Source organism: Peromyscus maniculatus, chromosome 2 (genome assembly GCF_049852395.1).
Source record: "Peromyscus maniculatus bairdii isolate BWxNUB_F1_BW_parent chromosome 2, HU_Pman_BW_mat_3.1, whole genome shotgun sequence".
Classification (NCBI taxonomy): Eukaryota; Metazoa; Chordata; class Mammalia; order Rodentia; family Cricetidae; genus Peromyscus; species Peromyscus maniculatus.
The window spans coordinates 66,740,014-66,756,616 of record NC_134853.1 but is presented as its reverse complement, the minus strand read 5'-3'; the positions used below and the strand labels follow the sequence as shown (position 1 = coordinate 66,756,616).

At 50.1% G+C, this 16,603-nt stretch overlaps 1 protein-coding gene across 1 annotated transcript; it reads left to right on the top strand.

Moving 5' to 3' along the window:
• The first annotated feature begins 14,460 nt into the window (after positions 1–14,460).
• On the top strand, positions 14,461–16,585 carry Enho (energy homeostasis associated). The gene is made up of 2 exons (XM_006985959.4): positions 14,461–14,864; positions 15,788–16,585. Exon 2 carries the CDS (start codon positions 15,947–15,949, stop codon positions 16,175–16,177), a length of 231 nt encoding a protein of 76 aa, XP_006986021.1. The 5' UTR covers positions 14,461–14,864; positions 15,788–15,946; the 3' UTR covers positions 16,178–16,585.
• The last annotated feature ends 18 nt before the right edge of the window (positions 16,586–16,603 follow it).

Genomic DNA, 16,603 nt, shown 5'->3' with positions numbered 1-16,603 from the left:
AACATGGCACCAGACCTTGGGCGTCCACATGGCTTTCAATGGTAACAGGAGCCTTGGACATCAACACAGACCCTCACTGCAGTAGGACCACGGACCCAGACATGGCCCTCAGCTGCAGCTCTGGCCCAGATGTCACCATAGCATTGGGTAGCAGGGCAGGCCACTCAGATCAGCATGGCCCCGGCTGCATCATGGCCCTTGGACCCCAACATGGACTCAGGTGGCTGACCTGACTCTGGGCATCCATACAGCCCTTGGTGGCAACAGGAACCACATACATCCATCAAGACCGTGGTCCCTATAGGGCCACAGACCCAGACATGGCCCTTGACAGCAACCTGTACCTGGATGACACCATGGCCTTGACTACAGTAGGGCCTGATAAAAGAAGCCCCATGACCCTCTGTGACACCTCCACAGAGACAAGAAGAATATGGCCTCTTCCATGGGATGGACTGCTGTTCCAGGGGCTTGAGCTATAAGGCTGTAAGAATGGAATATGCTCCCCTTCAATTGGAGCGGATGTCTAAGGGCCCTGGGAGGATGGATACTTAAGCGCCAGCAAGGGAGACTGGTAGTCCCAGCCGGACCACCGTCAAGCCACAGCATTAGGAGGCATGGCAGGCCCACAGCAACAGCTGTTCCTTAGGGGAAGATAAATTAATTGGGATGAAGGGACCTACAATGCAAAGGAGGAGTTTATTAAACATGAGCCATGGCCGGTAGCAGTAGGAGAAAAAGAAAAGGATGGCCTTTGGGTGCAAAGACCCTGAGCAAAACACAGGCAGGAAGGAAAGTGAGAGCGTGGGAAGGAATCTGGAGCATAACATACACACAATTACACACCCGAGTGCTCACACGCACTCACGCCAATCTAGAAGAAAACATAAACAAAGGAATAAAAGCCGATTTCCCACAAGTTCTTCCTGTTGTAGGTCTTACTAATACATAATATCGATAGGACAAAGGACCCAAGGACAAGATGGTAAGGCAGAATGAGGCGAGTAGAGAGAGTAGAGGACAGAGGGAAATAATAGAGGACCCAAACAGCAGTGTTGTAGACGAAGCAAATAAACCAGAAACAGTGGCTGAAAGTGATGTGGAGGAAAGGCTTGGGCTGTGGAGTCAGCTGGTAGGAAAAGATGAGGCCGGGAAAGCACCAGGCAGGCGAGAGAACCAACCCCACAGTGAGCACAGCCGGGAGCATCCTTAGGACAAGTGGAGGCTCCGAAGATTGAAGGGCAGAAGATGCTCCAGGGTCAACACACGGGAAAATCCCCCGATGGAGAACCGGATGTCCGTCTTGAAGATGACACCACACAGCAGAGTAGCTGACCTTAGGACGTGTGGCTCTGGACAGCCTGGCAATGCTCCAGGCCAGCGCTTTACGAGGTAAGCGGCATCTCTGGAGGGAGGTTTCAGAGTGAACGCAAGCGTAAGCGACAGGGTTAATCATGAATCCGGGGGTGGGCTGAGAACTCAGGAACCTTTCTAGAAAAACAAACCCCTGGCAACTCAGGGCCAGGAATGTGGCTCAGTAGGTAAAGTGTTGGCCTGGCATGAGCGAAACCCTGGATTCAGTCCCCTGCATTGCTTAAAGCAAGGCCTGGAGATACAGGCCTGGTGTCCCAGCACTCAGGAGGATCAAGAGTTCAAGGTCATCCTCAGCTCCAGAGTGGTTTGAGGCCAGCCTGGGATACATAAAACCTTGTGGGTTTTGTTTTTGTTTTTTAAAAGACAAAATCCAGTCAGCCAAGAAATTAATCAAAACCACGACTGGAGGAGAGGGGAGCCGTAGGAAAGGGACTGCTGGTGACATGAATTCCATGGAGGTTCAGATTCAACTGCGGGAATTTCAGTTGTAGAACAAAATGTAAATACTATAAATCTTGATAAAATAAAAACAACATTGGCAGCATGATCTGGAGAGGAGAGGAGGGCCGAAGGAGGACGGTACTAATCGCGTTTTCTTCCACAGTGCAGAGTCAATTAATAGTGTATAAAGCTGAAACATGATGGTAAAAATCCTACCCTAGCTTCTTAATTGAAAGCATTTTTCTAAACTCAAGAGAGATCTTTTAGGAATGACTGCTTTTTTGAGGTGAAGAAATAATTCAACTTGAGTTCGTTTATTGCATTTTTACTTGTCTCTTTTTCTAGTTAAGTTCAAGTTAATTTTTTACTTTTGTTTAAAAAATATCTGCTATGGTGTGTGCAATTAGAACTATATGAACAGTCCCATTCTTAGCTAGCTCTGCACTGTTCTGTCTCCCTCAACGCTCCTTTCTCTATATAGGCTTCTGCTAACTAAATGTAACACCAACCGTTTCTGGGCAGTGACACAGACTTGCAATTTTAAAAAATGATCTACAACTTTAATAATAACATTTTTGGTGTATTTAAAAAATGTCTGCCTAAGACAAGACATGGTTGTGTATGCTTTTAATCCCAGCAATCAGGAAGCAGAGACAGATGGGTCTCTGTGAGGTCAAGGCCAGCCTGGTCTACATACCAGATCCAGGCCAACCAATGCTACATAGTGAAACCTTATCTTACACACACACTCACACACACACACACACATGCACGCACACACACACATGGAAAACGACTTAACTTATGTGAACCTCAGAGTGCTATGCTTAAATTTCAGGCTAACTAAATGCACATTAGAGGGCATTTTGAAGATTGTGAGATAATTGGCCACCCTCCTGTGGTAGGCTGAATAATGGTACCCAACATGTCCAAGTCTGAGTTCCCAGACCTGTGACTATTACCTCATACGAGAAAAGGACTTTGAAGATGTGATTAAGATCAGGATCTTGAGATGCAAAGATTATTCTGGATTGTCCAGACGTGCCTGAGAATTGCAATGGTTCTGAGGGAAAAAAGGGAGGAGGTGAAGGAGGAGGAGGAGGGACTTAAAGAAGGTGCCGGAATGATGGAGGCAAAGTCAGAGTGACGCGCTCTGAGGATGAAGCAGTCCGTAGCCAGGAAGTATAAGCTCCCTAGAAGCTGGAAAGGAAGGATACAGATGGATCTGTCAAAGCCCACAGATGAGACCAGTCTCTCTGACACCTTGACTTTAGCCCAGTGAGATGGATTTCAGACCACCAGACGGTAGGAAAAGACCTGTGTTGTTCAAAGCCACTAAGTTCATACAGACTTGTTACAGCAGCAACAAGAAACTGATGGTCACTGTCCTCCATGCCCGTCCTTTACCCGCTGACTTCCTCATCTATGTCTCATCCAGCCAGTTCCGACCCTCCTTCCACTGCCCGGCACTGCCCCTAACGTGGGTACTCGTGGATCTCTCTCTCTCTCTCTCTCTCTCTCTCTCTCTCTCTCTCTCTCTCTCTCTCTCTCTCCCTTTTCTACATTTACCTGGTTTTCTCATGTCTTGCACATAATGTTCTTCTGATTTCTAGAAAACTGATCACTGTCATAGATTCAAAACACTGTCTGATACTTGTGTGATTGGGAGTAGGTTTATCTTAACATGGGTGTATCATGGCCACTGACCTGGAACTTGTTATAAAGGACAGGCCAGTCTTGAACTCACAGAGATCCACCTGTACCTGACTTCCTAATGCTGAGATTCAAGGTATGTGTGTCACCATGCCCTATTATGGAAAAAAACAACACAATAAAAACTTTATTACTTTTTAGACATGGTCTCATTTTGAAGCCTAGCCTGGGCTTGAATTCATTATCCTCTTGCTTCAACCTCTTAAGAGCTGGGTTTCCAGGTGTCCTAGTTAGCTTTCAGTTCTGTGATAAACACCATACTCAAAAGCCATTTGGGAGGAGAGGGTTTATTTCATCTCACAGCTTACCACTGAAAGAAGCCGGGGTAGGAATTGGAGGCTGGAATGCAAGCCGAAGCCGTGGAGGAATGCTGTTCACTGGCTTGCTCCCTGTGGCTTGCTTATATAACCTAGGACCACCTGCCCAGAGGTGGCACCACCCGCAATGGACTGGGCCCTCCTGCATGAATCATTGATCAAGGAAATGCCCCACCTGGACTTGTCTACTGGCTGGTCTGATAAGAAACATGTTCGCAACCCAGGTTCCTTCCCAAATAACTCCAGCTTATGTGAAGTTGACAAAAGGGTAAACCATCACAGCAAGGCTGCAGCCCACTCCCGGCGGCCTGTGAACTTTTTTGAGTCAGTTTTCCTGTATGTGTGGTATCTAGGCAATGAATGTCAAATGTGTATATTCTCTCTGTGAACATGTATTTTTTATGTGCATACACCCAAGTGGGTTTTTAAAGATTTATTTATTTACTTACTTATTTATTTTCCTGAGACAGTTTCTCTATGTAACAGCCATGGCTGTCCTGGAAATCACTCTGTAGACCAGGCTGGTCTCGAACTCACAGAGATCTGCCTGACTCTGCCTCCTGAGTGCTGGGATTAAAGGCGTGCTCCACCACCACCCAGCTCTTAAAGATTTCTGTTATTTTACTTTATGTGTTTGGATGTCTTTCCTGAATATGTGTATGTGGACCACAAGTGTGCCTTGTGCCTTTGGAGGTCAGAGCAGGGTGTTGGATCCCCCGGAACTGGAAACCACCAGCTCCTCTGCAAGAGCAACAAGTGCTCTTACCTGCTGAGCCAGACCTCCAGGCCCCACTTAGTGTTTTTTGAACAATTGCTTATTTATTTGAGAGAGCGTGCAAGTCTACGGTGCATATGTGGTAGTCAGAGGACAATTTGAGAGAGTCCTCTCTACACGTGAGTCCCAGGAAATGAACTCAGGTTGTTAGGTTTAGCACAGACATCTTTACCTCCTGAGACATCTCACCAGCCGTATACTTAGTTTTTGTTTCGTTTTGGTTTTGTTTCTTTTTTGTGTGTGTTTTGTTTGTTTGTTTGTTTGTTTGTTTGAGTTTTTCGAGACAGGGTTTCTCTGTGTAGCTTTGGAACCTGTCCTGGAACTCACTCTGTAGCCCAGGCTGGTCTCGAACTCACAGAGATCTGCCTGCCTCTGCCTCCTGAGTGCTGGGATTAAAGGCGTGTGCCACCACTGCCCAGTGTACATCTAGTTTTTATGAAAGAGAAACTATTGATTTTGTCCACCTGAGCATACACAACATTAGGCTCAATGTTAGTGGAAAACCCTCATCAGTGGGGAAAAGATGGGGACTATGAGGAGGCAGGAAACATCCCCTGCCTGTGAAGGGCAAAGCTTGAGGAAAGACGGGCGGGAAAAGGCAAGGCCTTCTGGCCTTGAGAGATGGCTCAGTGGTTAAGAGCACTGGCTGCTCTTCCAGAGGTCCTGAGTTCAATTCTCAGCAGCCACATGGTGGTTTACAACCATCTGTAATGAGATCTAGCGCTCTCTTTTGGCCTGCAGACATAATGCAGACAGAACACTGTATAGGTAAGAAATAAATCTTAAAAAAAAAAAAAAAGACAGGGTCTTCTGTGGGCTGAGGAGGAGTTGGGGCTGTAGAAGATGTGAGGCCACATGCCCTAATTTTGAAAGTCAAGCTGAGGTTCCGAAGTTTTTGCTGACAGTTGAGGGCTCAGGGTTGAGGCAACAGGTCAGCTGCATGCTCACTGTGCATGCTCAGGGAAGACAGAGTGTGGACTCTGGTGGCTGGGGGCTCTGAGGTATCCTGGGAGAAGCTTTGATTAGATGATATGTAAAGTCATGTGCAGCTTCTGGCTGGGGATGTAGCTCAGTTGGTGGAATACTTGTCTAGCGTACACAGAGCCCTGGGTGTTACAGAATAGACCTGTAATCCCAATATTTGGGAAGACATGCCAAGCAGAGGTTCAAGGATGGCCTCAGCTATGTAGTGAGTTTGAGGCCAGCCTGGACTTCAAGATATCCTGTCTCAAAACAACCCAAAAGCTCTTGCCATGCAGCCCTGAGGACCAAAGTTCAAATCAACAGAAAAAAAACCTGACACAGTGTAATACCAGCCCTCCTACAGGAAGATGGAAGCAGAGATAGAAACCACCCCCTAGCCCGCCCCCCGCCCGCCCCTAAGCGTGTAGGCCAGCTAGCCTGTATATTTAACATAAAAACAACCAAGATCCTGTCTCAAGGTGGAAGCAAGGACCAACATGCTTGGATAGGTCCACCATCCGCACCCCTCCATTCAAATTAACAACCACCCAGGTATAGCAACAAAAAGCTCCGCTGCCTACTGTGTTCAGGCAGAAGGACTGGGATCGGGCAGTGAGAAGGGTACTTACCGGAATACGTGGTCCTCATTCTTGGTGAACAAGGATTTGGGAAGGAGAGAGGAAGGAGATTCTTGTAGAATCCTGTCGACTTGGGGATAAGACTGTTAAAATAGCCATCATGAGAAGACAGGATTTGGGCTACAGCTTGAACATCCTGTCATTTGCTCTGGTCACACAGCTGAATAGGGACAGACAGGCTGAGACTCAGCCATCTCAAATATGAGGTGCTAAACACACCTCCCAATAAAAGGTAAGACGGTGACTAAGCCTGGTTTGGTGCTAGTGCTTGTAATCTCAGAATTAGGGAGTCTGAGGCAGGAGGATGGTGAGTTCAAGGCCAGCCTGAGCTACATAGCAAGACTGTGTTTCAAACAATGACTTAAGGTTCAGATAAAGCTTGGCTTCTGCTGACCTCAGGCAAATTGATAACTTCTCTAATACTCAGTCTTAGGAAAATAGTGTATGAATATCTGCCTCTCAGTGTTCTGAGGATTTAATAAGATAACACACATAACGAGTTCCGCACCGCACCCACCCTATGGTAACACTGTAAACCTCGGGTCTTAATAACGACAGCAGCAACAGTAAATAGCATCTGGGACTTGGGGAATGAGGTCTGGGTGAGTGGTAAAGCATTGTCTAAACAAAAATGGGCACTGAAACTACGCAGAGAAGCTTGCTGCGGATGGGAGAAGGGGTGTGGGGGAGGGGAAAGGGAAGGGAGGGAGGGTGGGTGCAAAGAGCGTTGTCCACGAAGGAGCTAAGGAGGGCCAGAGAGGCGGGAAGCCAGTGAGCTAGAGTCAAGGGCAAAGGAGCAGACTTAGGTTCAAATCCAGCACTTGTTGCTATGGGCCTTGGGAAAACGCCTTGGTTGCCTGGAGCCTTGGTTTCCCCGTCTGTTTCCTGCACCTGTCTCACAAGGCGGAGAGAAGCATCTACAAGGGATGTAAACCTCCAACAGAGTGCAGGTGCTCCATCAACAAGAGTTGTTTTAGTAGGAAGAAGAAAGGTTCTCGGAGAAAGTACCCACCTGGAGAGAGGCAAGGACAGTTTCAAACAGGCATCCTCAGCACCAAATAGTCAACAAAGATGATAAGGATGAAAAAGGTTCATTGGAAATGACTGGAGATGAAAGTGACCTTGTGAGCCAGCCTCCGGGACGGTGGGAGCAGAAGGCTGTGATGGGGTGGGGGGTAGGGGCCGAGGGTGGGGGGCATGGGGAGCTAGGAAAGAAGGTAACAGCTGGGCAGGGCTGAGCAGTGAGGGGGTGAGCAGGGACAGCGATGGGCAGGGTTTGGAGAAGGGGGATCAGAGCACAAGCAAGGTTGCCTGTCCCAGAATGGAGTGGCTCTGTCCTGCCCTGCCCCTGTGGGGGAAGGACTGGCCCCAGCTCTGGGACTCTCTGTTCTTCACACAGAGCGGCTCTGTCTGGGTACAGTTCCAGGCCCCAGGTGCTCCCAGGGCTACAACGTGGGTCACCCAGTGCTGAGGCCAGGCACCTCCTCTCCCTGCCCTACTTTCTGCTGTGACTTGGGGAGAGTTGGACCGGCTCCTATCTGCTGACCCAACTTTGGCTTCCACCCTTGATCCCGCTTGCCTGGATCTGCACAGCGCAAGGCGGTGGGTGACAGTATCAGGAGCTGTGAGTCAATCCTTCCTTCTGGTTCCTTCCCACCAGTATTTGTCCACATAAGAAACTTAAAATTTCATTTAAAAAAAAATTATACGTATCGACTGATTGATTGCGGGGATGGGACATAACAGGTGTTAGGATGAAAATATTCTCAAAAATAGACCTGAAAATGAGGGACTGACTAAGCTGGTGGACAGAGGGCAGTGGGCATCACCTAATCCCAGCATGAGAGGGGCCAATAAGACGGCTCAGTGGGTAAAGAGGCTTGCCCTCAAGTCTAGCGATCAGAGTTTGATACCCAGAACCCACATGGCCGAAGGAAAGGACCAACTCACCCAAGTTGCACACACATGCACACTCAGCAAATACATACACATGCACACATATGCATGCACACATACATACATGCATGCATGCATACATACATACATGCATGCATACATACATGCATGCGATGCAATAACCCAGCGTAAGGCTCTGGGAGGCCTTTTCACGCGGCAGCAATGCATTGCTCTACTGCGGTCTGTTGTGGCTTCTGAGATCTTGTGCTGGCTGAAGCGTTTGCAGACACGTGGTTAAAAAGGTGAGGTATCCAGAATGGGTGGTCTGCGAGCCGCTGGGGGAAACAGAGAACGCTTTGCATTTGGAGAAGAGAACTTGATTTAGTCTTGACCCCAGGTTGCTAGGAGTCAGACAATTATGTTGCCTTGCTGAGTTTCAGACGCTGTGATTTGTTTCTCTCTAATTAAGGAACCGTGAGTTACCAGCAATCAGGACTGGGGTACGCTGAACCGCCAGAGGCCTGGGAACCCCCACGTGATGTTTCTAGCCTGATGGGCAAATGGGGTAGCACTTCTGTTAAAAAGTCATTGGCCAGGGTGGGATAAGATGAGCGCATTATTCCAGGACGGTGTCAAAAAGGTCCATTGGTCTGCGTTTCCCAGGAAGCCCGAAGGCATGGTGAGAGGGATCCGAAGAAATTACTCAGAACTGTGCCCCAGACCATAGGCCTTCTTGGTGGTTTGGGGAACATGGCTCCACTAACTTCCTGTGTTGCAGTGGCGCCAAGTAGTAGAAATATTCAGTGTTCATGAATGTCTTTCACCCTTCAGACAGCTTTCCTATCTGGAAAAATTCCAACTTTAAAATCCTACCTTAGAAATAAAAATCACTTGTGCCTCTCTCCCTGAAACCTTGTCGGGCCTGTTGGTGCGCTCTGGAGGCAGAGACAGGCAGATCTCTGTAATTTCAAGGTCAGTCTGGTCCACTTGACAAGTTCCAGGCCTGTCAAGGCTGCACAGTGATACCCTGTCTCAAGAAAAGAAAAACAAACCCTACCTCCACAGGGGGTGAAAATCAGAAACGGCATGTGTTCTCAGCATCTCTGGCAGCTTGGATGCTTCTTCACCCATGTGAGACTTCTGTGTGGAGGGAAACAACAGAAATAAATTGAAAATGACGACAGTTGACTAATATTTCTGGTTCCTTTTCTTCAGAGCACAGAGAGATTGATTTCCTGTGTCCTTTGATGTTAGTTATGGCTGTGAGATTTGATCAATGCATGGCGGCAAAAGCCAGTGTGTGCTTGCTTTTGTTTGTTGTTTGTTTGTTTGTTTGTTTGTTTGAGACAATGTTTCAAGTGCCCAGGCTGGCCTCACACTCGATATGCAGCTGAAGCTGGCCTTGGACTCCGTCCGCTTTCACCTCCCAAAGTGCTGGGCGTGAAGGCTCAGGAACCGCTTTCCTTGTCAGCCTAGCAACAGCAAGCCTGGCACTCTGGTCAGGAAGGTGGCGTCCGGTTGGGGGCGTGGTGGTTCACGCTTGTAATCCTACCACTTGGGAGGCTGAGACTGGAGAATTTCTGCAAGTTCCAGGCCTGGCTTACTTACTTACTTCAAAGTAAGACCCTGACTTAAATAATGCTGGAACTCCCTGCAGCCTGACCCTTTAGTGATCACAGTGAGCAGGACTTCGCCATCCAAGCCTGGCCCATGCTGGAACTACAATACAAGCAAGAAATGTGTCTGTGCTGTTTGAAGCAATAGGAGAGCTGTTTGTAATTATGCTGCCTCCTAGCTAGTCTTGATTGACATAGATAGGAAGCGTGTTGACATAGGCTTTGGTTTCTGCTGTTGGTAGGAACACAAGTGTCCAGCTTTGGGGCTGGTCGGGGCAACAGCCGTGGTTTCCCAGTGGTTGCAGTGAGTTCCTACCACAGGAGTGCTGCGGAGCTTTTGACATTGGCAGGCGATGGAGCTCTGACTGACAATGGCTGTGATTTCCTCATCAGGCTGCGTGATAAGGCTTGGGTGTTGTTCCTATAGTAGCCTAGCCTCAAGACCATTTCCCAGTTCCCCTAACAGTTCTGGGCTAAACAATCTCTTTTCACAAGTCCTTTCTCTGCTCTAACTAGCCAGTGTAGAGTCTATTGTTTGTGAAAAAGAACCCTGACCTGGCAAAATCATTATATTTAAAAAAGCTCATATCCCATTGATTACAAAAGGCAAGTTACTTTGTGAATTCCTAAGGGGAAAAAGGACTGGAGATCTATTACATGTCACCACTTGAAAAACCCTTTCTGATTCCAAAGTTGTTTAAGCTGCGGGGAGGAGGGGAAGCCCCTTAGGATCAATGAAACACTTTCTCAGCAAATGGGAGCCCCCCCCCCCCCATGAAATTGCCAAGTCATTTGTTGTTGTTTTATTCACTGAGTTTTTACACTTATGTGGTGGCGGCAGTGGGTGTGCATGAGCATTCCGGAGCATGTGGAGATAAGAGAACAACTTGAAGGACTTAGTTCTTTCCTTCCACTATGTGGGTCACAGGGATCCAGTTCAGGTCATCAGACTTTTCAAATGCCTCTATTCTCTCCCTCTCTCCCTCTCTCCCTCTCCCTCTCTCCCTCTCCCTCTCCCTCTCCCTCTCCCTCTCCCTCTCCCTCTCCCTCTCCCTCTCCCTCTCCCTCTCTCTCTCTCTCTCTCTCTCTCTCTCTCTCTCTCTCTCTCTCTCTCTCTCTCTCTCTCTCACACACACACACACACACACAGCACACTGCACACTGTAGATGGTATCCTCTGGAGAGAGACCTCCACACCTAATCCTTATAAATGCAAAAATCCATGCTTGCTCAATCTCAGGACAAGCCCTAAAACACCACTAGAGGAACAAAGATCCTTGGAACAGGGAACTCCTCCATAGCAGTCCTTTCAGAACACTGAAGAAGGGTCTCATCACTGTGAGTAAAAGCTAGACCAGCTGACCAAGGAACTTCACAATCAAAAAAGTGCATCAGCAAACAGATATCATGAAGTTGTCTAGTCTTATTTTATTATTCATGGCCCAAAATATATAGATGATGCTGTGGACTAGTGACAAACACATAATGCTTTATTTTGATTCCATTTTATTCTCTATTTTTCCATTTCCTTGGAGAGACAAGTGCATTGGTTTAAAGGTGATCCAAAGGTACTGGACTTACTAGAAGCCATATTCCTATATCACAGAGATCTAAGTAGATCATGAAGGGACATTACCCTGAGAACCTGTATTTGAACAATGGTCCTATAAAATGACCTCCAGAGGTAGCAGCTGAATTGCGATATTGGAAAGGAGATGAATATATATATATGACAATTGTCAATTTGGTGCGGCCTGAACCGCCTGGGCGTGGCCATGGAGATTACTTCTGTTCCGTTTGTTGGGGTCACTGGTGCAATGAGAGAACCACCTCCTGAAAGTTGTCCTCTGACCTGCACACACACACACACACACACACACACACACACACACACACACACACACATTTATAAATGTAACGAAGATGTAAGTTAAAAGGTTACTTCAGCTCACAGTTTTGCAGGTGTCACCAGGGCAGAAAGAGGGCGAAACTCCTTGCTTCTTGGCCCAGACAAGAAAAACAGAGGAAGAGGAAAAGATTCAACTTCCACAGTCCCCTTCAAGAGCACCCCTGGAGGGACCCAACACTTCCTGCCTCCCGACAGCCTGTAACACATGGCCTTCAGGAACACTCTAGATCCAGGATCTAGCAGTTTCTGAGGATGCTTTGGAATCGTATACAGAGAAAATGATGTGTCTGTGTCTGGGATATAATGTGTGGAAACAGTGAGCAGCTGCCATTCTGTTTCTTCGTGACCTGTCTCCTGGAAGCCCCCCACCCTCTTCCTTAGGGTTATCATGTGGGTCACGTTAACCAGTTGGACTCCCTTCTCAACCACGGTTGAGCAGTCCGAAGCTCAGCAAATCAGAGTACTTTCTGAGGAATTTCAAATCGCGTCCAAAAAGCAGCAGTGGCGACAGCAGCCGCCACTCCACCAGTCTCCCTGACGACCTAGACAGTAAGATTTTAGTACCTGGAACTCTTTGAAGTCTTGTTGCACTACGTGAACTGGGCGGACATTAGAGACCCTACGAGGGTGGGGATGACCAGGACAGGAGGCGGGTCTGTTGGGACTGTTTAAGCCACCTCTGACTCCCCTTAAGTGAGCTCATATAGTTTCCTTACTTAATTCTCTTTCACGCAGTTGCAAAAACTCACGGGGCATCTTTCCTGGACCTCGGAGCTGGTTATCCATGCCTACTGAACAGCTCCACTAAGGCATTCTATTGGCATCCCAATTTGACATCTTCGGATATTATCACCCAAGTCCTTGCTGAAACTTACATTTAAGTTATGTTTGTTTGGTGGGGGGCACACATGTGCTACAGTGAGTAGCATGGAAGGCAGTGGACAACTTGGGGTCGGTTCTCAACTTCCACCACATTGACCCCAGGGATTGAACTGAGGTCATCAGGCTTGGTGGCATCTCATCAGCCCGCTCATGTATTCTTTATCACTGGACATTGCATCACGGTATTGTGGCTACTAACCAGTTACCCCAGAATGTCCTCTTCTAACTTCCCCTACTTTATAAGCTCTGCTTCCTGAAGTAACCGAATACCCCCAGTGACCTCCCACTCGGTTTGCCTGGGCCATTTTTAGCTGCTCGTCAATACCCCATCTTTTACCCTCAAATGCTTTCCCAACTCCTTTCCGCCCAACAGCCCAAATCATCCTTCTAATTTCTGGATATGATCACATCACTCCCGTGCTCAAAATTCTTCAGTGACTCCCCACTGTTTCCAGGATAAAATCTGAACCCCTGTGGCTAGGTCACAAATTCACTCACATTACACTCAGATGTGCGACCATATGTCTCCTCTCTTTCCTATAACTGATCTGATCTTTCTCACAATACCCCCACCCTGCTGGGAAACAGGGGGGAAACTAAAATTAATCCATTCTGACAAACTCCACGGGGTCCACAGTTTATTTTAGACAGCCTCTAACACAGTAGCTTTAGATGATTCAGCTGTTCACATTACTTTATACTTCCCTTTCTCCTTTTCAAATAGTATCCAGGTTTCCAGGGGTCTTTTTGGAAGGAGGGGGCCTGCCCTTTAGCCACCTGGTCCTGGGTTTATGTCAGCTGGCATTTGCTGATGCGGTTGGTATGGTATAAATGAATTAGTGAGAAACCTGAGAAGTAGCTATTACTATAACCATCCTGTAGAGAAGAAAGCCCTGGTTAGGAGAGTCAAGAAATTTGCCCAACGTCATAAAGCTAAAAAGTGGAACCAGGAACAAACACTACCGCAACTCCAGTAGACATTTTGCTGTGAGTGTAGTAAGTATTCCAGAGAGAAGGGAAGCCTGGATGTGGGTCAGTGGGAGCCACCATGATAGAACTGATAGTCCATGGACAATATTTAAGTGAGACAAGAGGGCCCAGATAAAAACACTTAAGGATCCCTGGAGGGCTAAGAACGTCGCTCAGTGGTGGAGTACATGGTTGCCTGGCATGCATGAGCCCAGAGCCCTTGGTTAGAACGTCACTGCCGTGTGAGAGTCGGGGAGAGGAAGGCCTACTTGGCTGCTCCTGTCCGAGCTGCTTTGGTCTCAGGAGAACTATCGGGATGGAGAGTCAGGGCATCCACCAAGCCCGGATCTAGTCCGGCTGGAGCTGAGCCATTCTTCAGGTGTCTCAGGCTCCCTCTAGCAAGCAAAGCACAAGCCTGTGACCAACAGTGAGCGAGAAATCAGTAAAACGCAGCCAAGGTCTTGTGTTACCAGGGATCACACTGTTCTTAGGACCCAGGGCAATCTATAGGTGCTGTAACGTGGGAATGCGGGGTGAGAATGGGATGTGTAGGAAGATAAAAGGTGAGGGTCAGGTGTGGAGACACATGGACTTTTTCCAGATAATAGGGACAGACTTCTCCCAGATATGGAGGGGTGGATGTCTCACATACAGGGGTGCACTCCAGGTGTGGAAGGTGCAAGAAATCACTGCAAAAAGGTGAGCCTGGCCCTCCACCCTCTCAAGGGATGAATCAAAACAAAGTGGCCCCTTCGTCCCCCCCCCCCTCGACTCCCCCCTCCGCCCCTCCCTCCTTCTCTCCTGCACCAGGACAGTGGTGTCCCACCCCAGAGCACAGCCAATGGTGCGGGAACTTGGCCCGACCAGCCAATTGAACGGCGGCAGCGGCACAGAGATGGCTCCGCCCCCGAAGGGCCGCAGGCCGCTGGCCACTCGCGAGGCGGGGCTTTTCGCTGTTTTTGCTGCCCGCCGAGCTCAGCCGAGCTCAGCCGACTCCCTCCCGCCGTAGCCGAGCCCAGTCGAACCCAGCCGAACTCAGCCGAGCCCAGCCGAACTCCTCGACGCTCCAGCCGCCGCCGCCCGAGCGCCGCCGAGCGAGCGAGCTAGCGGCCCCGGCCGCGGAGGAGGCGCCGCCCCAGGGGGAGGAGGTGCCCGCTCTCCGCAGACCGCCCGCGGCAGAGGCCGGCCCGGTCGCGCCCCGGCGGGAGCGGCCGGCAGAGGCTGCGCGGCCCAGGGGGAGGGCCCGGGGAGTGGACGTCGCCCCTGCCCGCCTCCCGCCGCCCCCCGCCCGCAGGCTTTCGAGCCTCAGTCGGCGCTGAGCATCCCGCTGCCCCGGAACCCTCCCGCGGGCGCGCACCGGGCTCAACTCAGGTAAGGGGAGGGGGGAGGCCTCCCCTACGGGCAGAGGGTCGAGATACAGAGATACAGAACGGAGATGAAGAGACAGTGACCCACACAGAGACAGAGACACACGGCTTGGAGGAGAGACAGACACACAAAGACACATGCAAGACGCACAGAACCACTGATGCCGACCCCACGGAGAAAGGAAGAGACATGTCCTGGAGGGCAGAGGGACATAGAGTCGTGAAAAGAGACAAGAGATACCCAGAGACAGACTGGTGGAGAAATGAGACACACACATGGAACACTCAAAACACTCCGAGATAGGGACGCAGAGACAGGCAGCCACACACCTTCGCAGAGGTAGGTATGGATGCAGATCCAGCAACGGACAGAGAGACAGGAGGGTGTACCGTTCAGACACACACACACACACACACACCTGACCCAGAGAGGCAAAGTTCCGGGGGAAGGCACACCTAGGCACAGCCTTGGATATGCAGGACCCACACATCCCTGCCAGGGCCTCCACAAAGTTCCCATCTGTGGGAGCTGGCACCTCTGCAGTTTTCCTGGACTCGCTTACTGCAGCCCTCAGAAAGAGAGGATGCCCTAGCCTCCTCAAGGCTGGTCGTAATCCTCTTCCTCCTGGGCCTTGGGCCACCTCAGTCCCGCCCACCAACAGCATGTCTGAAGGCTAGAAGCTTGGTGGGCAGGGCTAGGCTATACCCACTGGTTCCACGGAGGATGAGACAGAGGGTGCCTGCCTGCTACAGCTTCCCCACTCGGGCGGCACCACGCACCAGGTGCTCAGAGCCAGGCCCGAGGATGGAGGTCCTGGCTTCGGGAGGCTCCTGAGCCTGCTGGCACTCAATGCCCTCTGCCTGTCCCCCCAGGCTTCAGCCCATCCTTCCTCTTCACCCCCTCTCCTCTCCTCTGTACTTCCTCAGGCTCGGGACTGCAGGTGGGCATTTCCACTGCCCGGGAATCCCTGTGTGTGGACAGGACAGCCTCCTTGGAAAGCCGGCCGTACCGGAGTTGTGCCTCGGCATGGGCCTTGCCGTTGAGGCAGCTCCGCTCTCTGCTCTGGCCTGAGGGTGCTGCCTGTCATGGGGGCAGCCATCTCCCAGGGGGCCCTCATCGCCATCGTCTGCAACGGCCTTGTTGGCTTCTTGCTGCTGCTGCTTTGGGTCATTCTCTGCTGGGCCTGCCACTCCCGGTCCACTGACGTCGATTCTCTCTCGGAATCCAGTCCCAACTCCAGCCCTGGCCCCTGTCCTGAGAAGGCACCACCCCCCCAGAAGCCTAGCCATGAAGGCAGCTACCTGCTGCAGCCCTGAAGGCACCTGGCCTACCCTGGAGTCCTGGACCTGAGTATACCCGAGTCAGAGTGTGGCATCTGATCCCAGAGTTCAGCCAGTCTGGGGTCCAGAATCTGGAGTCCAGTCTATTTGAAGCTGGATCCAGCAGCCTAGATTGTAGCCAGCCTGACTCGAGAGAGGCCTGAGTAGTCCTAGAGGGACAGGCCTGGGGTGGGGGGTCAGGAGTCGGTGCTAGGGCCAGGGCCCTCTGGACTCTGCTCCATCCCCAGGGTCAAGGGCTGCTCACTTCCCTAAGCTCGGTGCCTCTGGGCTCTCTAGGTCGGGGAAGCAAACTGGAACCCATGGCAATAATGGGAGGGTGTCCGGGCTGGGCCCCTTCTCTGGTCCTCCCACTGTTTGTTGGATAATAAATGGAACTGTGGCTTACCCTGAGACTTCTCTTCT

Coding starts and splice junctions, on each gene's coding strand:
- Enho (XM_006985959.4), top strand. CDS start 15,947: ATGGGGGCAGCCATCTCCCAGGGGGCCCTCATCGCCATCGTCTGCAAC.